Genomic DNA, 23,957 nt, shown 5'->3' on the forward strand with positions numbered 1-23,957 from the left:
GAGAAGTGGAACGAGGAGATCCTTCTATTTTGGAACCATAAGCCTCTGTGGAGGAAGGTGAAGCTCCATGTGTATATTTGAAATGAACGTCTGAATTTTCATGCATGAAGGAAGAAGAGTACCGCTGCCTGGAACGGTGTCAAATAGAAGAAGCAGTAAGAGATTTGGAAGAATACTTCCCAGATTTCGCAGGAGGTCGTGGAGACAAGTGTCAAGAAATACTGGACCTATGACCTGAAGCAAGACAGTGCATTTGCGGACACTTCGGAGAAGGAGATCGATGCTTCGATGATCGATGTCTCGGAGAAACTGATCGATGCTTCGATAGTTGACACTTCAAAGAAGATGGTCAATGCTTTGAAGAAGATGAAGACTGATGCTTCAGTGATGAAGAAGCACACTTCGATGGAGAGCGACGCTTTGAGAAGCGATGCTTCAGTGAAGCAGACTGATGCCTCAAAGATCGGTGTTGAGAAGCATGACTTGATTACGAAGATCGATGTCGTCAAGGTGGTACTAATGATGCAACCTTGGTATCTTCAGTTGGCATAGAGTGATGCTCAGACTGAACTGGTACCGGATGAATCGACATAGGAGTAAGCATCGAGAACATGCTCCCAAACTCCAATTGAAAGAGAGCATCGAGCTTCTCTTTGAAAGCTTGCACCTATACCTGCAATGTAGATGCCGGTATCACTGGTGCCACAGCTCGCTCCGGAGAGGAAAATATTGAAGAAGATGTACCTCAAGACTTGGAGGCGAGCAGCATCAGAGGTCTTTGTCTGGCCGGTACGAATAAACTCAATACCTGTATGGTCTGAAATCCTGTCTGTGAAGGTGTCGGCTTATTAATTGGCTTACCTGACTGGGACGGCGACACCGGCTTAGACACTGGTATCTCTGGCGATGTCGATGCCTTCGATTTCAATGGTTTTACCGGTGTCTGAGGTACCGAATTAGTATCCATGGTCCCGAAGATGTTTCTTTGTTGGATAAGCCAGTTTTTAATGGATCTTTTTTGTAGCATGGCACAACGCGAACAAGACTCCAAACGGTGGTCTGACCCCAAACACTGGATGCACTACTCGTGGGGGTTTGTGAGGGAAATCGTGCACCGATACCTGCTACACTTTTTAAAGCCAGTGAGCGGGCGGGACATGGACAGAAACACCACCTCAGCCAAATCAAAGTCCGAGGCAGAGGACAAGGCTCTGCTGTTGAAAATTGCCAATCAAAGAAAAAAAGAGACAGAAAATAATCTTTTTATGAAAGAATAAAGAGATTTTTCCAAAAGGAAATCAATTCCACGGCTGGGAAGGCACTAGAAAGTATGCAGAACAAACGAAGTAGGACTTCATGGCTCCGCAGAAAAACTAGAACTGAGGAGACGCATGACCTATGTCGGGTGGGAAGGCACTTGCGCATGCGCGGTGCAGTCAGTCGCAAACTTTCTAAAGTTCTTCAAGCAAGGCTATTTGTAAAGCTGTCCGCATCAAGGCTCCGCATTCTCACCCATATGTGAGAATATGATGCCTGCTTATCCTGGGATAAGAATAATTAGCACATGTCTACAGTGATGAAGCATTGATAGTAAAGAGAGGGGTAAAGAAAGAAGGAATACAGGATCAAAAGGGTGTGTACAACTGTGGTGGTGGTGGTATGTGGCATGGGATGGGAACTAAGCAACAGTGCAGAGGGTGTACTTATTGAGAACTGATGGATGCAGTATGCAAGTTCAGAGCCATGAGAAAGACCGACATCAAGCTTAGTTTCAAGGCTTTCTCTTTGCATACCTTGAGAACCTAAATTTTAAGTATCATGCTTAGTGTTTCATGTTGCCATATGCATCACATTCTCAAATCACTGAGTAGAAATCATTCTGCATCCTGATTCGTTATAAACTACATTCTACTTACTGTTTTCTGTGACCCTGAATTGTAGGGGGCTCTACCAAGAACCAAGTCTAAGAATTTTTCAGAATAAGGGATGAATTTCTCCACATTGCCTCGGAATTTTGGATCCCACTTTGCATATAGCACAGTTCCCCCAAGGCCTCCAGTGGCAAACATAGCACTTGCTCCAACAATCTTCCAAGCAGAGGCACTACATTAAAAAGAATACAATTAATGGCATGGACCCCAAAACAAAGGGTTGCAAAACGAACAAAAAAAAATGTATTTATAGCTTATAAGCAGGGCTTCCCATTTTAGGTGTTCTTTTTTTTAGACAATTACGTGCTTTCTTAGTGTCAAAAATCAAGAGGGAAGCCACTGCTTGCCCTGTATTGGTAGCATGGAATATTGCTACACCTTGAGTTTTGACCAGGTACTAGTGATCTGGATTGGCCACCATAAGAACAGGCTATTGGGCTTGATGGATCATTGGTCTGACCCAGTAAGGCTATTCTTATGTTGCAAACTAATTTAGAAGTCGGTAGATAATTCTTTTAGGTAGATTCTAGTCAATGACCCAGAACATTTTCCAGTGCCAGCACCTTTTATCCAACCCTCTTCAACAGCAATAAATGCCCCTCCCCTCCCCACCACCAGCCCCCTCACTTTCCTAGCACCAGCAAAGAAGCAGAAAGTGATGGGAATAAGAAGACAGTGTGAGGAAGCTTGCAAATTAGAGAAAGTGGGATGTTTCGGTTGGAAGGGCCAAATGAACCAACCTGTAGCCCTGTTCCCAAGCTCTCCAGTTGCTAATGGTGTGTTGTACAAAATATTGGCACGACAATGGCCCTAGTCAAAATATTGGCTGCCAAGAGATGATGATACTGTGGTCAGCTCAAACCATCACCCTGCTGAGACCACAGCTATCATGTAACATCTTAGGAATGCCAAGGAACTGATAATTTTTTGTGGTTTTTCAGTTATAAACTAAGGTCCCCTTTTACTAAGCTGTGGTAGGTTTCTACCGCTTCCCAGGGTGCTAAATGCTTAGATGCTCATAAAATTCCTATGAGCGTCAGAGAAGTGTCGGAGCATTTAGCACCCTGGACCATGGTATAAACCTCTACTGCAGCTTAGTAAGAGGGGTAAACTGAAAGCTATTTATTAGAGAAGTAACTGCCTCTCACTCTTAAGAAATGTGGCAGAGTATTAACTGATTTTGGTATTCGGCACCAAAAATCTCAAGTTCTATAAAAACACCATAGCAACAAAAACCTTATAATATAAAACTGCATTTCCATACTCAAATTGCATTTGAATACTCAGAAATGTAAAATATTTGAAGTTAAGATGATCAGACACTTTAGAACGAAAGTTAAGATGATCAGACACTTTAGAACGACAACACTCAAGTTCTTGGCCTTCTAATGCATTAGAGCATTGAATATTATGGTTCATGCATCTTATGCATATCCATTAACCTCCCTCCTTTCTTTCACCATTGGTATGCTTTTACAATTCACTTATTTTCTAATAACATCTTTTGCTCATTCAGTTCTGAGAACAGAAAGTGGGCATTAATGCCTAAAAGCTAATGAAGAAATATATTAAATTAGTACAATAAGATGATATTGCTTTGCTAACCTTTATATCAGTCTATCCACTAGAACAGTGGTTCCTAACCCTGTCCTGGAGGACCACCAGGCCAGTCGAGTTTTCGAGATAGCCCTAATGAATATACATGAGAGAGATCTGCATATAATGGAGGTGCCAGGCATGCAAATCTTCTCCATGCAAATTCATTAGGGCTATCCTGAAAACCCGACTGTCCTGATGGCCCTCCAGGACAGGGTTGGGAACCACTGCACTACACTAACTGATCTTACTTCCATAAGGAAAATTAAAATCACATCAATCTCTTCACATAAATAACTACAATATGCCTCCTGATTTTAGAAAAAGTAAGGATACCTACCCAGACTCTCTTGATGTAACAAATCTCCGGCATGACTGCAATGGATGAAGTGAAGATTTACTGTACAGGCAATTCTGCAAGAAAAAAAAATGATGTGACATTTAAACCATAGTTGTTAATGTCTACATGCCAGTTCAGAAGCCAGGGAAGAAAGGGATAGATAACTACAAAAATTTTACACAGAGGGGTTTGATACTCAAAACTAATACCAGCACCAAAAAGGGGGCTAGTGCCTGCTTTACCAGTACTTTATCATACGCCAAATGTTCTAATTGTTCAGTGCAGGCGCTGAAGCCATTAGGAGTAACTGCATTAAAATGCATATTAATGTGATTATTATCTATCCCACAACCATTCTAAAAAAACAAAACAAAAAACCCCAGTGCCCTATTTAAGTTTAGCCTTACTTGCGTTTCTGTTCAGCAAGAACTTATCCAACCTTGTCTTGAATCCCTGAAGGGTGCTTTCTCCTATAACAGCCTCCAGAAGAGCGATCCAGGTTTCTACCACTCTCCGAGTGAAAAAGAACTTCCTTACGTTTGTACAGAATCTTTTCCCTTCTAACTTTAGCAAGTGCCCTCTTGTTCTCTTCACCTTGGAGAGGGTGAACAATCTCTCTTTCTCTACTAAGTCAATTCCCTTCAATATCTTGAATGTTTCAATCATGTCCCCTCTCAGTCTTTTTTCAAGGGAGAAGAGGCCCAGTTTCACTTGCCTCTCGTTGTACGTTAACTCCCCAAGGTCCTTAACCATTTTCGGTGCTCTTCTCTGGACCCTTTCGAGTAGTACTATGTCCTTTTTCGTGTACGGCAACCAGTGTTGTCTTAGTATTTCAGGTGGGGGCATACCATGGCCCGGTATAACGGCATGATAACCTTTGTGATTCCCTGCTTAATCATTCCTAGCATTCTGTTTGCCCTTTTCGCCACCATCGCACATTGCGTGGATGGTTTCATTTACTTGTCTACAAGTACTCCCAAGTCTCTTTCCTGGGGGCTCTCTCCAAATATAGCACCGGACATCCTGTATTCGTCCAAAAGTTTCATCATGAAATAAGGCCTAGTTTTTAATTATGTAGCATAATGCTGTAGTATATTCATGCAATGTTTAAATTTCTGGGTAAATAAATTCAATTAATCAATTTATAAAGGCACGGGCATGTTTTAAATCAAGTCTTTCTGACTAGTGATTCAATATCCCCCACCCCTTTACAAAATCACGTTAGTCTATTTTTATTGTCAGCCGCAGTGATATTAGTTCCAAAGCTCATAGAATTCCTATGAGCATCAGAGCTAATACCGCTGCAGCCAGCGATAAAAAAGCCTAACGCAGCTTCATAAAAAATGGGGGGGGGGAAGGGGAATTAAATCGATTTGATTTAAATCAAATCTGCCCTGATGTAAAGTAGATCAGTCACTAAAGCCTGGAGCCTTACACTTGGTGCACTGAAGTCACCATCCAGGTCAGGCACTTTTGTTGGCCTTTTCATGGAAAGCTCCAGAAGAAGGAACTACATTTGTCTTGGTCAAATTAACTATTAGAACCATAGTTCCTTGATCCTAAGATTCACAATTTTCACTATTAGGATATTGGAGAATATAAGTATAGTAGACCTCCCCCCTCCCCGATCTAATCTAGGAGGAATGATTCTGAGTCTAGTTTGCTGTGTCCCTATCCTGAAACATAACTGTTCCAAGGGATGAAGAATAGATCTATTGTGGGTATACCTCTCTCAAAACGTCCTCCATGCATCAGTCACGTGAGGTACATAACTTCTGCTAGGGAGTTGTCTTTGCCTGCTAGATACATGTCCCCAAGGGTCATAATGCGATAGCCCAGTTCCACATTCAGAGAGTTATCCAACACAGGATGTTCGAATCTGTTCCTTCCTGCTTACTGACAAATTCAAATCAGGTAGCAATGCATTAACATAATTTTATTATCAAACTAATCCTTGAAAGCCTTTATAGCAGGAGTGCCAATACTTTTTTGGCTTGCGAGCTACTTTTAAAATGACTAAAGTCAAAATGATCTAACAACAATAAAATTTTTAAAAACACAAAGCAAACTGTATGCAGAGAAAATGTTAATTATAATTTATATTTGGGGTTTATTTCAAAGAGGACAAGGCAGATGACTTTAAAATATGCAACGTCACCTCAGTAACAACTATACAAAAATAGACATATATATCCTCTCCCCTGTTACTAAATCGCAATAGCGGTTTTTAGCGCAGGGAGCTGTGCTGAATGCCCCACGCTGCTCCCAACGCTCATAGGCTCCCTGCACTAAAAACCACTATTGCGATTTAGTAAAAGGGGGCCATAGTGCAAAATATAGACAGCAGATAAAATTCTCAAAGCGGACACATTTTGATCACTAAATTGAAAATAAAATCATTTTTCCTACCTTTGTTGTCTGGTGATTTCATGAGTCTCTGGTTGCACTTCCTTCTGTGTATCCAATATTTCTTCCCTTCTTTCTGCCTCCTGTATGCTTCCTCTCCTCCAGACCTCATTTCATTCCCCAACCATCATCTCTCTGTCCCTCCACGAGTCCAACTTTTCTTCCTCTCTCCCTGCCCCCCTCCTCCCCTTTCTTTCTCTCTCTCTCTCGGCTCCCCTTCTTTCTTTCTCTCTCCCTGTGCCCCCTTTCTTTCTTTCTCCCTTGTCTCTCTCCATAGAAGGCAGCACTGTTTGGTATGCATCAGACGGTTTTGTTGCTCAGAGGCACTCTTCTAATAATACTAGATTAGCTTTTAACATGTTATATCTAACAAAGGACTTAATTGACCCGGCCTTCTTTGTGTCCTTGGATGCAGAGAAGGCTTTTGATCGGGTAGAATGGGCCTTTATGCATCAAGCTATGGAATGGTTTGGTATAGGGTCAGGATTTATACAAATGATTCAAACGTTGTATAGCTCTCCTGTTGCTAGATTATATATTGATAATAATATTTCAGATTCTTTCAAGTTGCAAAGGGGAGTTAGACAAGATTGTCCCTTGTCTCCTTTGTTGTTTGATATAGTACTTGAACCCTTGTTATTAGCTATTCAACAGGTAAAGGAGATACAGGGTATCCCATATTCTGGGACGTCAGAGAAAGGGCGGGACCACCGGAAGAGGAAGCAACGCAGCAGGGCTCAGAGAAGGGGCAGGACCGCCGGCAGAGGAAACAGCTGGGCTCACTGGTATCCGGAAACAAGGTAGACAGCTTCTCCATGGGGGAGGGGGGGAGACTGTGGGGGTGCGAGCGGTTCTTCGGGTGGGAGTGCGAGCGGTCCATCGGGGTGGGAGTGCGAGCGGTGGGGGTGCGAGCGGTCCTTCCGGATGATGAATCGTGCGTCGGGGGGGGGGGCATCAGGCTTTCAGGATGGGGACAGGACTTCAAGGGGGGACAGGACTTCAAGGTCCATTTCCACCCCCCAGTTACCGTAGTCCACTCCACTGAACTGGTTCACACACTGAGTGGTGTTGTGCCTGCGTAGTTGTTTTGGGATCTCTTCTAGTGGTTTGTCAGTATCTCCTTGTGGTCCAAGGAAGGAAACTTTGTTAACCTTAGCATTGACCTTCAGAATATATTTGTGTGGCATTAGGCAATGTAGTGATCGAAAGAAAAAAACAGACCTTTGCACATTTTTGCACTATATGGTGGGTGTATGAGGAGATTCACATTTCCTGCACAGCTAAGTCCTTGTGAAGTTACCTTGTTCTTTCTGTATTTGACATCTAGCAAGGTCTCTGTTTGGAAGGAAAGATTTAAGTTATGGTAAAAGCAGATAGCGTTGCTGGTTTTAAAAAGGTTTGGACAAATTCCTGGAGGAAAAGTCCATAGTCTGTTATTAAGACATGGGGGAAGCGTCTGCTTGCCCTGGATCCGTAACATGGAATGTTTGCTATTCTTTGGGTTTTGACCAGGTATTTGTGACCTGGATTGGCTACCATGAGAATGGGCTACTGGGCATGATGGACCATTGGACTGACCCAGTTAGGCTATTCTTATGTTATGTTCTCATCTGTTGGGGCCTTTGTTTTCACTTCTTATTTTAATGTATTTTTTTCTGGAAACTTATCAGTGTTTTTTATAATGGGAACAAAAATGGAAGAGAATTACCGTAATGTGTGTGGAATGGGGGGGGTGTTTAACTACCATAATTTCTTCAGCTAAATACCGGTAATTCAATCCACCTCAACCAGACATAGGAGAACTCACGCACCATTCACACACCCTCCAACCAAACACGTGAAAAGAAAAAAACTGTTCATTCTTATAAACAACCGTATAACTTTTAATCTAGAGTTAGCGAGTATGAATTCAGCAACAAGAACAGAAATTACATGTTCATTCTTATAAACTATAACATTAACCGGTAGATCAAACGAAGTATCGAGGACAAAATAATCTAAATACAGTTACCGTAATTACGGTAAAGTTGTAAATAAACAAAGTTTACAGGTTTATTCAGTCATCATCATCACAGTCATCTGTATCCTTGAATCCATCAAAATCCGAATTGTCATCATCGTCATTAAATAAAGTGAGCACGGCCTGCAGACGATCCTCGTTTATTTCCGAAGTAATATCGTCATCATCATCATCGCTGATATCCATGTTGTTGCCTCCTTCCGCTGCACTGGTAGTACCCGTAGTGTCATTGGTTTCATAAACAATGCCCGCTTTTCTAAATCCGTTTCGAATGGTATCTGGTGTTATTTTGTCCCATGCTGAAGCCACCCACTTGCAGACTTTCTGTGAAAGTTGCCCGCTTCAGCCGCCCCGCGGGTGTGTACTCGTGCATGCCGCTCTGCATCCACTCCTCCCACTCCTTTCTAATAAAAGTCTTGAATGGATGATTCACTGCGATGTCAAGTGGTTGCAGCTTACATGTCAGGCCTCCAGGTATCACAGCGATGTGGGCACGAGTAGAATTAATGTAGGCCTGAACATTTTTTTCTTTGTGGGCAGCCATGGCATCAAAAATTAACAAGGATTTTTTTGCAAAGAATCCACCCTGTCTTGCCCTAAAGCATTTATCTACCCACAATCTCATTACGTCGCAGTCCATCCATCCCTTCTTGTTGCAGTGCACAACCACACTGGTGGGCAGCTTTTCACGGGGCATAGTGACCCTTTTGAAAATGAGCATGGGCTTTAACTTAACCCCGCTAGCTGAGCAACCAAGAACGACTGTAAAACACGTTCTTTCATGCCCAGTTGTGGTGATGGCAACAGATTTAGTACCTATGGGGGCTATGGTTCTTGTCGCTGGAATGTCGAATGCCATTGGAATTTCATCCATGTTGATGACGTCCTTTGCAGTGATGCCAAGTTAAGATATTTCTTTGGCGACAAAGTCACGGAAATCAATCAATTTTTGCTGCCAGTCATCTGGAAGTCGCTGGCCAACAGTTGTTCTCATTCTAACTGATAGTCCGTTCCTTTTCATAAATTTTGAGATCCATGTGAAACCAGCTTTGAAGTCGGGTATTCCTCTTCCATTGGCAAGTAGTTTTGCCTTCATCTGAATCGCAACAGTAGAGACTGATTGATTTTGCTCCCTTCTCGCCAGAATCCACTGCTTCAAGTCATCCTCCAGCTGAGGCCATTTTGGTTTGGCCCCACGATGTGCCAGTTTTCGCGGATTGCATTTCTCCAGTTCCTTCTTATCTTTTCTCCATTCACGCACCGATGTTTCTCCAATATCGAACTCTCTCGCTGCGGCCCGGTTGCCTATTTCCTCAGCTTTCGCAACGACTTGAAGCTTAAAGTCCGCTGTATATGACTTTCGTCTCATTCCTGCCATTATGGCGGTAAATTTAAATTTAATTGATAAACTCTACTACCGGGTAGATATATGCAGAATACCAATCTGAAGAGATCAAATTAAAATGTGGGCTCTACATGCAGCATTAATCTTTTATAGGCTTACCCAAAGGCTGAGATGCTGTTGTATAGTCAAAATAGTATTCACTGGGCAAATTACAAGGCCAGATAGAGGGGGGCCACAGCCACGTGGTGAAAAGCACACCGCCAGAAAAACCGCCTTGGTGACAGGTCAAAAGCGCGCCCCCACAACCCGGTGCAGAAAACTAAGCGGCAAGCATGCTCAGACCATTGCGCATGCTTACATGCTGGGAGCAGGGCAGGGCGGGCGAAAGAAGAGTCGGGGCAGCGCACGGAGAGTCGGGGCAGCGAACGGAGAGTCGGGGCAGCCAGAGGAGAGTCGGGGCAGCCAGAGGAGAGTCGGGGCAGTGAACGGAAAGTCAGGGCGGGTGAACGGAGAGTCGGGGCAACCAGAGGAGAGTCGGGGCAGCGAACGGAGAGTCGGGGCGGGTGAACGGATTGTCGGGGCAACCAGAGGAGAGTCGAGGCAGCGAATGGAAAGTCAGGGCAGCCAGAGGAGAGTCGGGGCAGTGAACGGAAAGTCGGGGCAGGTGAACGGAGAGTCGGGGCAACCAGAGGAGAGTCGGGGCAGCAAACGGAGAGTCGGGGCAGCGAACGGAGAGTCGGGGCAGGTGAACGGAGAGTCGGGGCAGGTGAACGGAGAATCGAGGCAACCAGAGGAGAGTCGGGGCAGCGAACGGAGAGTCAGGGCAGCCAGAGGAGAGTCGGGGCAGCGAACGGAAAGTTGGGGCAGGTGAACGGAGAGTCGGGGCAGCCAGAGGAGAGTCGGGGCAGCGAACGGAAAGTCGGGGCAGCCAGAGGAGAGTCGGGGCAGCCAGAGGAGAGTCAGGGCAGCCAGAGGAGAGTCGGGGAGGCATGCGCGGTATACCCGTGAGCGCGGTATATAAAAATTTCTTTACACAAATTTGTGTTTTCCGCGCGCTATACCCGTGTGCGCGATTTACACGGGTGCGCGTTATCTACGTGAAAATACGGTAATGCATCTCAATGGACACGTATTTGGTCTTGGAGGATGAGATGTACAATGTCTGTGTCTATGAGACAAACATGGTTTTTCCTGTTGCATAGAGCACTCTGGACCCCTGTTCGTTTACAAAAATTGGATTGCTCTAAGTCTAATAGATGTTGGCATTGTCATCTTGAAGCTGGAACTTTAGATCATTTATTGTTTTATTGTCCATTCATTTAAGGCTTTTTGGGAGTCTATTTGGGATCAAATAAATTGCCTGTTAGAGAATCATGTTGCATTGTCATATGACACAATTTTATTTGGCATGTCTATGAGAGCTAAATGTCAAATATCTGCTAATAATAACAAGCTTTTGATGATATTAACGGGAGTTGCCATCCAATAAATAACATATAATTGGAAGGACTATAGAAGACTGAATTATTGTTTTTGGTGGAATTCAGTTTGTCATGTGTATAAAATGGAAAGAGCGTTGGCAATACAAAAAGGTTATTATAATAAATTTAAGGATGTGTGGGGACCATTATTAAATTATAGTAATGAATAAGTTACACTTTTCCCAATTTTAATACACATGTGGATTTGGGGTGGGGGGGTTCTTGGTTTTCCATTAAGAATATATATATGAATGTCATAGGATATTATTTTCAGGTGGTATATATTAGTTATATATGAATTTGGGAAGGGGTGGGGGTTAAATCTTATTTGGTGTATGATATTGAAGATTTTTCAAGTGATGTTATATTATAATTGTTTGATATTTACTGTACACTTGATGTAAGTTATAAAATGAATAAATAATTTTTTTAAAAAAAAGAAGGCAGCACTGTTAGTTGGTCACTGGATTGGCTGGCCCGGAACTTCCTCTCCGATGTCAGAATTGACATCGGGGGAGGAGGTTTGTGGGCCCGGCGCTTGTGCAATGGCTGCACGCGCCTGGCTTTTGCAGCATCACGGCAGCAGAGAGAACACAAAGGCAATGCGAGTCTATCGCAGAGCGATCAACTCACCTTGCCCTTGCGATCTACTGGTCAATCGCGATCGACCTTTTGGGCACCCCTGCTTTAGAGAATTCTAGACCAGGGGTGCCCAAAAGGTCGATCACAAAGGCAACGTGAATTGACTCGCGTTGCCTTTGCGATCTGTTCTCCCTGCTTCCCCGCCAGGCCAGGCGCATACAAGTACCGGGCCCACAGCCTTTCCCCCTTCCTCCCCCGACGTCAATTCTGACATCGGAGAGGAAGTTTCGAGCCAGCCAATCGCTGCCTGGCTGGCCCCGAATTTCCTCTCTGACGTCAGAATTGACGTCGGGGAGGGGAGGCTTATGGGCCCGGCGCTTGTATGAACTTGGCCTGGCATCAAGGAAGCAGGGAGAAATTGGCAGCAGTGGCTTGGGGGAGGGGCAGGGAGAAAGACAGAAAGAAAGGGAGGGAGAGAGTAACAGACAGACAGAAAGAAAGGTGAGGGGGCAGGGAGAGAGAAAGACAGACAAAGAAAGAAAATTGGAGGGGACAGGGAGAGAGAAAGAAAGGAAAAAAAAGTTGGACTCATGGAGGGACAGAGAGAGAGGTTGGTTGGGTAATGGAATGAGGTCTGGAGGAGAGGAAGCATGCAAGAAAGGCAGATAGAAATAAATATTGGATTTACTATCAGAAGAAGGAAGTGCAACCAGAGATTCATGAAATCACCAGACAACAAAGGTAGGAAAAAGCACAGTTACTTACCGTAACAGTTGTTATCCAGGGACAGCAGGCAGATATTTTCACACATGGGTGACGTCACCGACAGAGCCCCACAGCGGACAGCCTCGAAAGCAAACTTGCTTGAAGATCTCGAGCTTTCGAGTGCTGCATCGCGCATGCGCGCGTGCCTTCCTGCCTGAACTAGGGGGCGCATCTCCTGTGAAGATCCTCAGTTCAGATACCAAGCCAAGAAGCCAACCAGGGGAGGTGGGAGGGTTGTGAGAATATCTGCCTGCTGTCCCTGGATAACAATTGTTACGGTAAGTAACTGTGCTTTATCCCAGGACAAGCAGGCAGCATATTCTCACACATGGGTGACCTCCAAGCTAAGTATAAGGGGATGGAGGGAGAGTTGGCAATTAAGAAAAAAGATTTTGCAAAACAGATTAGCCAAAATGGCCATCCTTCCTGGACAAAGTATCCAGACAGTAATGAGAAGTGAAAGTATGAACCGAGGACCAAGTGGCAGCCTTGCAGATTTCCTCAATAGGAGTTGATCGGAGGAAAGCTACAGACGCCGCCATAGCTCGAACTTTGTGGCCCGTCACTCAACCCTGCAAAGGAAGACCAGCCTGAGCATAGCAGAAAGAGATGCAAGCAGCCATCCAGTTGGAGATGGTACGCTTCAAGATAGGGCGCCCCAACCTATTCGGATCAAAAGAGATGAAGAGTTGAGGAGATGTTCTGTGAGGTTGAGTGCGTTGAAGATAGAACGCCAAGGCATGTTTGCAGTCTAAAGTATGAAGTGCCACCTCTCCAGGATGAGAATGCGGCTTTGGAAAAAAGACCGGCAGAACAATAGATTGATTAAGGTGAAATTCTGAAACAACTTTAGGTAAGAATTTAGGATGTGTACGAAGGACCACCTTATCATGGTGTAAAACCATAAAATGTGGGTCCAAAACCAACGCTTGCTGTTCACTGACCCGTCGCACAGACGTGAGGGCAATCAAGAATACAGCTTTCCAAGTGAGGTACTTGAGGTGAGCCTGGTCAATAGGTTCAAATGGAGGTTTCATCAGTTGAGCCAGAACAACATTAAGATCCCAAATCACAGGCGGCGGTTTAAGAGGCGGATGAAGATTAAAAAGCCCCTTCATAAATCGGAAAACCATGGGATGCGCAGAAAGAGGTTTCCCATCCAGAGGCTGAAGAAAAGCAGCAATAGCACTGAGATGGACTCGAACAGATGTAGATTGAAGGTCCGATTGAGACAAGTGAAGCAAATAGTCCAGAACTGATGCTAAGGAGGAAGACATCGGATGAAGCTGACGAGTGGAACACCAAGCAGAAAATCTAGTCCACTTCTGGCCGTAACATTAACGAGTGGACGGCTTCCTGGAAGCAAGGAAAACATCTTCAACAGACCGAGAAAACTGAGAAGGATCTGTTACGTAGAAAGGTACCAAGCTGTCAAGTGTAGAGACTGCAGGGTTGGGATTAAGCATTTGACTCTGAGTAAGCAGAGAAGGAAAAACTGGTAGAAGTAGAGGCTCCCTGACACTGAGTTGAAGTAGAAGGGAGTACCACGGTTGTCTGGGCCACCAAGGAGCTATCTGAATCATAGTGGCATGTTCCACCCTCAGCTTGACAAGAGTCTTGAGAATCAGAGGAAACGGAGGGAAGGCATAAAGAAACTGATCCCTCTAGTCCAGAAGAAAGGCATCCGCCTCGAGACGCCGAGGCGAGAAAATGCGGGAGCAAAACAGAGGGAGTTTGAAGTTGCTGGGCGACGCAAACAGGTCTATCCGAGGAGTCCCCCCACCGAACAAACACCTGGCGAAGCGTAGGGGAACTGAGTGTCCATTCGTGAGGCTGCAGCAAACGACTCAATTTGTCTACTAGACAATTCTGTTGACCCTGGATATAGACAGCTCTGAGAAAGATTTTGTGAGAAATCGCCCACTGCCACAACCGGAGAGCTTCCTGACAAAGGAAATGAGATCCCGTCCCTCCCTGTTTGTTGACATAATACATGGCCACTTGATTGTCTGTCCAAACAAGCACTACTTGGTCGTGATGAAGATAACGAAAAGCTTTGAGGGCAAGGAAAATACCTCTGAGTTCCAACAGATTGATATGACATCGACGGTCTGCGGACGTCCACAATCCTTGCGTACGGAGACCATCTACGTGAGCTTCCCACGCGTAGGTTGACGAATCTGTCGTGAGCACTTTCTGATGAGGAAGATCGTGAAACCGCAAACCTCTGGAAAGATTGAAAGAGAGCATCCACCAGCGGAGAGAATTCTTCAACAAAGGAGTCACCGTTATACGGCGAGAAGGCAAGTCCAGAGCTTGTTGCCATTGAGACGCCAGGGTCCACTGAGGGATGCGAAGGTGAAGCCTGGCAAGAGGGGTCACATGAACCGTCGACGCCATGTGACCGAGCAGGACCATCATCTGACGGGCAGAGAGGGTCGGAAGAGAATGCACTTGCCGGCAGAGTCGAAATAGGATTTCTTGACGATTCAGTGGAAGGAACGCCCTCATGCTGACAGAATCCAGTCGCGCCAATAAATTGGAGGGACTGGGCTGGAACCAACTGAGATTTGGGAAAGTTGATATGGAATCCCAGACTTTGAAGAAAGGCAATAGTCTGATGGGTCGCTGCAATAACCTCCTGAAGAGAAGGGGCTTTTATAAGCCAATCATCAAGGTAGGGAAAGACCTGAAGACCTTGAGAACGCAGAGCCGCAGCCACCACAACCAGACACTTGGTGAACACTCTGGGGGAGGCTTCCAGGCCGAAAGGAAGAACTCTGTATTGGAGATGTAGATCCCCCACCTTGAATCTGAGATATTTGCGAAAGTGTGGATAACCAGGGATATGAGTATAAGCCTCTTTGAGATCCAGTGAGCACATCCAATCCCCCTGATCCATGAGGGAGTACAAGGTTGGGAGCGAGAGCATGCGAAACTTCTCTTTGACTAGAAATTTGTTGAGGGCTCGAAGATCCAGAATGGGTCGCAAATCCCCCGTCTTCTTGGGTACCAGGAAATACCTGGAGTACATAAGAACATAACATAAGAACTGCCATCTCCGGATCAGACCCATGGTCCATCAAGTCCGGCGATCCGCACACGCGGAGGCCCAGTCAGGAATACACCTGATGTAGTTTTAGTCACCCATATCCCTCTATGCCTCTCATAAGGAGATGTGCATCTAATTTGCCTTTGAATCCCAGCACAGTGGATTCCTTGATAACCTCCTTTGGGAGAGCATTCCAGGCGTCTACCACTCGCTGCGTAAAACAGAACTTCCTGACATTTGTCCTGGACTTGTCCCCCCTTAGCTTCAAACCATGTCCTCTTGTCCGTGTCGCATTGGACAATGTAAATAATTTATTTTCCTGCTCTATTTTATCGATGCCTTTCAGCATTTTGAACGTCTCGATCATGTCCCCTCGCAGCCTTCTCTTCTCAAGGGAGAACAGTCCTAGTTTCTTGAGTCGTTCCTCATATTCCAAGTTCTCCATACCTCTTATTAACTTCGTTGCTCGTCTCTGCACCCTCTCTAACAGTTTTATATCCTTCTTTAGGTTGGGAGACCAATGTTGGACACAGTATTCCAAGTGTGGTCTGACCATTGCTCTATAAAGCGGTATTATGACTTTCTCCGATCTACTCGTGATTCCTTTCTTTATCATGCCTAACATTCTGTTTGCTTTCTTTGCCGCTGCCGCGCATTGTGCCGACGGCTTCAGGGTCCTATCTATCAGTACACCCAGGTCCTTTTCTTGTTCGCTCTTACCCAGAGTTGCGCCTGACATTCTATACTCGTATTCCTTATTCTTACTACCTAAATGCATTACTTTGCATTTCTCCACGTTGAACTTCATCTGCCATTGATCTGCCCATTTCTCTAACTGATACAAGTCGCTCTGGAGTTCCTCGCTATCCTCCTGCGATCTGATTGCCCGGCATAGCTTTGTGTCGTCTGCAAACTTAATGATCTCACTGGATATTCCGTCTTCCAGGTCATTGATATAAATATTAAATAGGATCGGCCCAAGCACGGAGCCCTGGGGCACACCACTAGTCACTTTCTCCCAGTCTGAGAACTTTCCATTTATGCCCACTCTCTGCTTTCTGTTTTCCAACCATTTGCCTATCCACCTTTGTATATCTCCCTCTATTCCATGGCTTTGTAGTTTCCTGAGAAGCCTTTCATGTGGAACTTTGTCGAATGCTTTCTGGAAGTCCAAATATATTATGTCCACCGGCATTCCACTATCAATTTGCTTGTTCACGGTCTCGAAGAATTGAAGTAAATTCGTCAAACATGATTTCCCTTTCCTGAACCCATGTTGACTGGGTTTCATCAAGTCGTGTGTATCTAGGTGCCGGACTATGCTATCCTTGATCAGTGCTTCAACCATCTTTCCAGGGACAGACGTAAGACTCACAGGTCTGTAGTTGCCCGGTTCCCCTCTCGATCCTTTTTTGAAAATTGGCGTGACATTCGCTATCTTCCAGTCTTCTGGTATCTGTCCAGTTCTGATTGTCAGATTGGCAAGTTTCTGCAATAGCTCTCCGATTTCAACCTTCAATTCCTTTAAAACTCTCGGGTGAATTCCATCCGGTCCAGGGGATTTGTCACTTTTAAGTTTGTCTATCTGGTAGTATATCTGGTCCAACTCCACTTCAACTGTGGTGAGGCTGTCTTCTATTACTCCACTAAACACTTTCACTGCTTCTGGTATTTTAGCGGTATCCTCCTCCGTAAAGACGGACGCAAAGAAGGAATTTAGTTTGTCAGCAATTTGTTTATCTTCCTTGATGTACCCTTTCCTTCCCTGGTCGTCCAGGGGTCCCACCGCCTCTTTTGCGGGTTTTTTCCCTTTCACGTATCTAAAGAAGGGTTTGAAGTTTTTGGCTTCTTGCGCTATTTTTTCCTCATAGTCCTTTTTGGCATCCCTCACCGCCTTGTGACATTTCTTTTGATCATCTTTATGTATTTTCCATGCTTTGGTTGTTTTCATGTGTTTCCATTTTTTGAAAGAGTCCTTCTTTTCTTTTATGGCTACCCTCACCTGTCTGGTAAGCCATGCCGGTTCTCCCTTACCTTTTGTTCTCCCCTCTTTGGAGATCCTTGGAATGTGGAGATTTTGTGCTTCTGAGATAGTATTTTTCAGTAGGGACCATGCCTGGTCTACCGTTTCAAGTTTGTCCACCTTTTTCTTGAGTCGTTGTTTCACCATGGCTCTCATGCGATCGTATTTGCCCTTTTTAAAATTAAAGGTTTTGGTTAAGGTTTTGGCACGTTTTCTATTCCCGATGTCAAGCTTAAAGTTGATCACATTGTGATCGCTCGTCCCCAGCGGTACCGTAACTTCTACTTCTTTTGTCGGTCCCGTGAGGCCATTTAGTACCAAGTCCAGGGTGGCGTTGTCTCTTGTCGGCTCCTTTACCAATTGTTCCAGGAAGCAATCCCCTAGCACCTCCAAGAACTTGGCCTCCTTGCCGCAGTTGGAGGTTCCTAGTTTCCAGTCTATCCTCGGGAAATTGAAGTCTCCCAATATTATTACATTGCCCGTTTTGCTTTCTTGTTTGATTTCCTCTATCATTTCTGAGTCAGTTTCCTCCGCCTGTCCTGGGGGACGATAGTAAAGGCCAATTTTCGTGTCTGCGCTGTTTTGGCCAGGAATCTTGACCCAGAGGGACTCTAGCTTCTCTTTTGTTTCCATTGTAGCCACTTCAACAGATTCTATTCCTTCCTGAACATATAGGGCAATACCTCCACCTTTCTGCCCTACTCGATCTCTTCTATATAGTTTGTATCCCTGCAGTACGGTGTCCCATTTGTTTTCTTCATTCCACCATGTTTCTGTTATGCCAATGATATCCATGTTCTCATGTCTTGCTATCGTCTCTAGTTCTCCCATTTTGTTTCCTAGACTTCTAGCATTTGTATACATGCATTTAAGTTCCCTTCGTGTTACCTTTTTGGACTTTCTACTCTTGGTTGTCCTTACAGTTTCCTTTACGGTATCCTTTACTGCTCCTGTGTTATCTCCCATGTTTGTTGTGTGGTCATCCCCTCCTGTGTCTGGGTTGTCCTTTCCTGCTTGTTCTCCTTTGTTGGCTGTGAGGTTGACCTCTCTTGTGTATGAGTAGTAGTCCTTTGTTCCTACGTCAGGGCATCCTGTTGTCCGTACCATCGACCGGTCGTCGACTGTCGGCTTTCCCCTGTCCTTCAGTTTAAAGCCTTCTCTATTGCTTTCTTCATGTTGCCTGCCAAAACTCTTGCTCCTTCCTTGTTGAGGTGTAGTCCATCCCTTCTGTAGTACTTGCTTTTTCCCCAGAACGCCGTCCAGTTTCGCACGAAGTCGAAGCCCTCGTCTTCGCACCATCGTCTCATCCAGGCGTTGATCACTTGCAATTCCCCTTGTCTCTTTCCATCTGCTCTTGGTACAGGGAGGATTTCAGAGAAGGCCACCTTCACCTCCCTGATCTTCAGTTGTCTTCCGAGTGAGCGGAGCTGGCCCTTCATCTCTTCCCTGTCATACTTCCGCCCGCTCACATCATTTGTTCCCACGTGGATAAGCACAGCGGTGTCCACTCCCCCTGCGCCATCTATGATCCTGGAGATCCTGTTGGTCACATCCTTTACTCTTGCTCCAGGCAGACAGGTGACGACTCTGTCCTCTCTTCCTCCTGCGGTGTGGCTGTCCACGTGTCGTATGATGGAGTCGCCTACGATGATCCCCATCTTCTTTATTCGGGAGTTCCTTGGGGGGCGTAGGTCCACGTCCTTGGAGTAGGGCCAGTCATCTTCCTCCAATGCTACTCTTGAAATTGTTTCCTGTTCTTTGAGCGGGGGGACATCTTCCTGTGCTCTCATTTTTCCTCCTGGTGTGCGGTTGTCTCCTACCTCGTCTTCGTTTTCTTCTGTGTTTGCATGGGTGTCTTCTCTATTCACATGGGTTTCCTGAGTACAGTTTTCCAGCCCTGGGATCTCTACGTGGTGCTGATGGGCTTCCTCTATGAACATTTCTAGATCCTTGACCTCGTCGTTTGGGTTGTACTCCACTAGAATCTTCTCCTGTACTCGGATTCTGTCTTCTAGTTCCATCACTGTTCCCTCCAATAGTCTTACCTGACATTTCAAGCTATCCATCTCCATGCATCGATCGCAAATGTATGCCTGGATCCCCGAAGGGAGGTAGTCATACATATTGCAGTCAATACAGAAGACAGGAAAGCTCATCTTCTGACTTCCTTGGGCTTCCATTTCGTGCTTTACTCGTGGGTTGTCTGAGTGATTTGATGTGACCTACTTCTGCTCTTTTTCCTATTGATCCTACCTCCCCCTTACCTTCTGACTTCCTGACTGCAGGCTTCCTATTTGAGTGAGTCTGTTTGTGTTACAGTGCCTGTGCCTTTGTGTGCTTGTGTCCCTTGCCTGCTGCTTCCTTGTGTTGCTTGTCTTGTTGTCTCTCTCGTGTGTGCTGTCTCTGCTCTACCTCACCTTGATTGTATGTGCAGGTTGGTTTCTTTTTGTGTCTGTCTCTTTCTTATCTTCTGTGTCTGTCGGTTCCTTACCGGTCTGTTCTCCTCTGGTGTTCTTGAGAGTGTAGCGCTCGTCCCTTGCAAGGCCCTTCGCGAAGGCGCTCTCGCTAAGGCGAGCGCCTTTACCGCTCGCCTTCGCCGAGCGCCGAACGGCTGGGCGCCGTTGGCTCCTCCCCTTTTCAAGGGGGGGTCCGGCGCTGCCTCTGACGTGTAGGGGGTGGGCGGAGCGTACTCTCGCCGCTTCCCCGAGTCTTCGGCTCTCCTTCCTTCGGCTCTCCTTCCTCCTGCTATTCGGCACCAGCGTCTGTTTGCCGCGTTGGCTCCTCCCCTTTTCAAGGGGGGGGTCCGGCGCTGCCTCTGACGTGTAGGGGGTGGGCGGAGCGTACTCTCGCCGCTTCCCCGAGTCTTCGGCTCTCCTTCCTCCTGCTATTCGGCACCAGCGTAGAATCCCAGATTGTGCTGGGAAGGAGGAATCTCCTCCACCGCTCGAAGGCGAAGAAGCGCCCGAGCCTCCTGAAGAAGAAGGAGGAGTTGCGAGGACCTGGAATGACACTCTCTTGGCGGGTGATCTGGGGGCACCTGAATCAAGCACAGAGAGTATCCCTCGCGGATAGCTGTCAGCACCCAGAGGTCCGATGTGATACTTTCCCAACGTGATGAAAACAGGGAAAGGCGACCTCCAATGGGCAGAGGAGAATTTTGCAGGGAGGATGGAATGCTCAAGACCAGAACGTCAAAAAGACGGAGCCGGTTTGGTGGCAGCAGGCACCTGAGGTTTCTGAGGACGTTGATGCTGTTGAGGACGTCGAGGAGGAGGTCTAGAAAAGGCAGGAGTCGTCTTCATAGGATAACGACGAGACGGTTGTTTATAAGCCCGGGCAGTAGACGGTTTGGGCTTGGACCTGAGCAGGGAAGCAAAAGAGCGCTCATGCTCAGAGAGTCTCTTGGTGGCAGCTTCAATGGAGTCGTTGAACAACTCATTCCCCTGACAAGGAAAGTTGGCAAGACGGTCCTGAAAATTAGGGTCCATGTCGACTATGCGGAGCCAGGCAAGGTGACGCATGGCAACTGCAAAAACTGACACCCTCGAAGAAAGCTCAAAAGTATCATAAGATGCCTGCAACATGAAAAGCCTCAACTGGGAAAGAGTTTGAAGGATTTGCTTGAATTCAGACAGACGGTGTTTGGACAGGTCTGGATAAAACGATGGCAACATCTTCAAAAAATGGTTGAAGTATGACGTAAAAACATAATTGTTGTTTAAGATCCTGTTCACCAACATAGAATTTTGATATAATCTACGACCAAATTTGTCCATAGTACGTCCTTCACGACCAGGAGGGACAGTTGCAGAAACCTTAGATGAATGAGCTTTCTTGAGGGAGGACTCAACCACCAAAGATTGGTGGGAGAGTTGCAACTTTTCAAAGCCCTTACAGGGGACAGTGCGATATCATGACTCCAGCTTAGATGGAATAGCCGTGACCGAATAAGGTGTCTCCATATTGCGGATGAAGGTCTGCTTGAGCACTGGTGTCAAAGTCTCCTTAGGAGGATGCGGGAGTTCCATGTCAGCCAAGTATTCCGGGGTATATTTGGAATCTGAGTGCAAATCCAGATGAAGAGCTTGCCCCATGTCATAGACAACCTTGGCAAAAGAAGATGATTTGGAAGAAGCTTCCTCAGGAGAAGCAGATCTGGAACGAGGAGCCACGGAATAGGAGGGTGAAGCCTCACGGGAGTACTGCGACACCGGTTCTGATTCCACTCGCACTATTACTGAAGAAGCTCCACTCCCAGTTTGTGGGGGAGTGAAGGAATGTTTTCTTTTAAGACTTCTCGAGGGGGATGTCCTCGGGGTCCGAGAAGTAGAATGCCTCGAAGCTGGAGGAGAGGGATCCCGAAGCAAAGACCTCGAGGAAGGGGTCCTCGACCTCGAATGCCTCGAAGACAAAGGAGAGGAAGCGACCTTCGGCTCAGAGCGAGAAGTTGCCTCGAAGAGACATCCGAATGCCTCGAGCTCTTCGAAGCAAGGTGTTTCGATGTCCTCGACCGATGCTTCGGACGAGGTAAAGAGGATCGCGAGGGAAGATCCGGCGAGGATTCCGAGGAAGAAAATCTCTTGCGAGACCTGCCCCGTGGATGGTGCACCAGGATCTCAGGCTGCTGCTCAGGCTGGTCCATCCAAGGCAAAGTGGAGGATGGGACCAACTGAGCCACAATGGACAAAATTTGGGTAGTCAAGATGGACTTGAGCATGTCTTCAAACATTGGCACCGAGACCAAAGGATTTGGTGTTGTAGGTGCTCTGGGCGACCTCGATTTAGAGTATTCCCGAGACTTGAAGGCATGTTTCGCAGAAGGTCTCGAAGATAGAGTCACATCCGGAGCCCCGGGTAGTATAGAAAGAGACTCTGGAGGCTTCTTGGACATGGTACCTGGAAAGGAAGCAGGAGACTTACCCCCAGACGTAGGCTTGGAGGATGGAACCAAGGAGACCTTCGAGGCCGAGGACCCTGAGGTCTTCGAGGCCGAGGCCGAAGCAGGTGTCGTGGGCGAGGTCTTACCGCCCGAGGCTGTCCCCGATGTCGAGATTTTTGGTCCCGAAGGTGTCGAGACAGTCGGGGCCGAGGGCTTTTCAGGCTCCCTATTGAAGAGTTGAATAAATCTGTCACAGTGGCGGCGAAAAGCACGAGGCTGGAGAGTCAGACAGCAAACACAATCCTCTGGACGATAACTGTCACCCAAACAGACCATGCACCGACTATGAGGGTCGGTGATAGAGATCGTCCTGCCGCACTGGTAGCAACGCTTAAACCCGGTCACAGGCCGGGACATAGAAAAAAGAAAGTCCGTACCGGAAAAAGAAGAGAGGGCCTAGGCCTAAGCCCTCTGAACTGGACGAAACAAAAAAAGAAAACAAAATAGAATTTTTTATTTTTTTTTACTACGAAGAAGAAAAGAAAGAAAAGGGAATAAACCCGAAGCACAGCAACCAAAATAAATTCAGCCGCGGTGATGAGAAGGCAAATGCTGCAGAGCCAGAAAAACAAGTCTTCTCAGCTCCGTGGAAAACGATTAACTGAGGATCTTCACAGGAGATGCGCCCCCTAGTTCGGGCGGGAAGGCACGCGCGCATGCAGCACTCGAAAGCTCGAGATCTTCAAGCAAGTTTGCTTTCGAGGCTGTCCGCTGCAGGGCTCCATCGGTGACATCACCCATGTGTGAGAATATGCTGCCTGCTTGTCCTGAGATAAATGATTTTATTTTCAATTTAGTGATCAAAATGTGTCCGAATTTATATCTGCTGTCTATATTTTGCACTATGGCCCCCTTTTACTAAACCGATAGCAGTTTTTAGCGCAGGGAGCCTATGAGCATCAGGAGCAGCATGGGGCATTCAGTGCAAATCCCTGTGCTAAAAACCGCTATCGCGATTTAGTAAAAGGGAAGGGGGTATATTTGTCTATTTTTGTATAGTTGTTACTGAGGTGACATTGCATATTTTAAAGTTATCTGCCTTGACCTGTTTTTTTTAATTTTATTTGTTGGTAGATCGTTTTAACTTGGTCATTTTAAAAGTATCTCGCAAGTCAAAAAAGCATGGGCACCCCTGTTCAAGTCCAGGAAATTTATGATGAATTTGCTCCTGGAAGAATCATAACTCTTATGACACCTACCTACAAGAGTGCCCAATCAGGATGCATTTGTCACTGACATTTTTTGAACCGATGGAATACAGAATGGGATGTCTTTTGCCCGACTAGATTGGCCTATTCACCAGGTCCCAGAAGGATTTGAAAACAGATTATCAGCCTGCAACCTGTGAATAGCCTGTGTCCTACTGAATGCTCATCTTGAGATTTGCCAGGGGTGTTAGACTATGTGGCCCAACATCCTAAACTATGCCAATGTCTGCTGAATAATTTGAATTTCTACCATTATGAATATTAATGGA

At 46.1% G+C, this 23,957-nt stretch overlaps 1 protein-coding gene across 3 annotated transcripts in view; it reads right to left on the reverse strand.

Annotated features, from left to right (window-relative positions):
- IMMT (inner membrane mitochondrial protein) overlaps positions 1-23,957 on the reverse strand; it is a 304,792-nt gene that overhangs the window by 276,779 nt on the left and 4,056 nt on the right. For all 3 annotated transcript variants that reach the window (XM_033951925.1, XM_033951916.1, XM_033951934.1), the window contains exons 2-3: positions 3,868-3,941; positions 1,917-2,103 (exon numbers count right to left, since the gene is read on the reverse strand). In XM_033951925.1, the coding sequence (XP_033807816.1) occupies positions 1,917-2,103; positions 3,868-3,941 (261 nt within the window). The remainder of the gene's footprint in view (positions 1-1,916; positions 2,104-3,867; positions 3,942-23,957) is intronic.

Source organism: Geotrypetes seraphini, chromosome 1 (assembly GCF_902459505.1).
Source record: "Geotrypetes seraphini chromosome 1, aGeoSer1.1, whole genome shotgun sequence".
Taxonomy (NCBI): domain Eukaryota; kingdom Metazoa; phylum Chordata; class Amphibia; order Gymnophiona; family Dermophiidae; genus Geotrypetes; species Geotrypetes seraphini.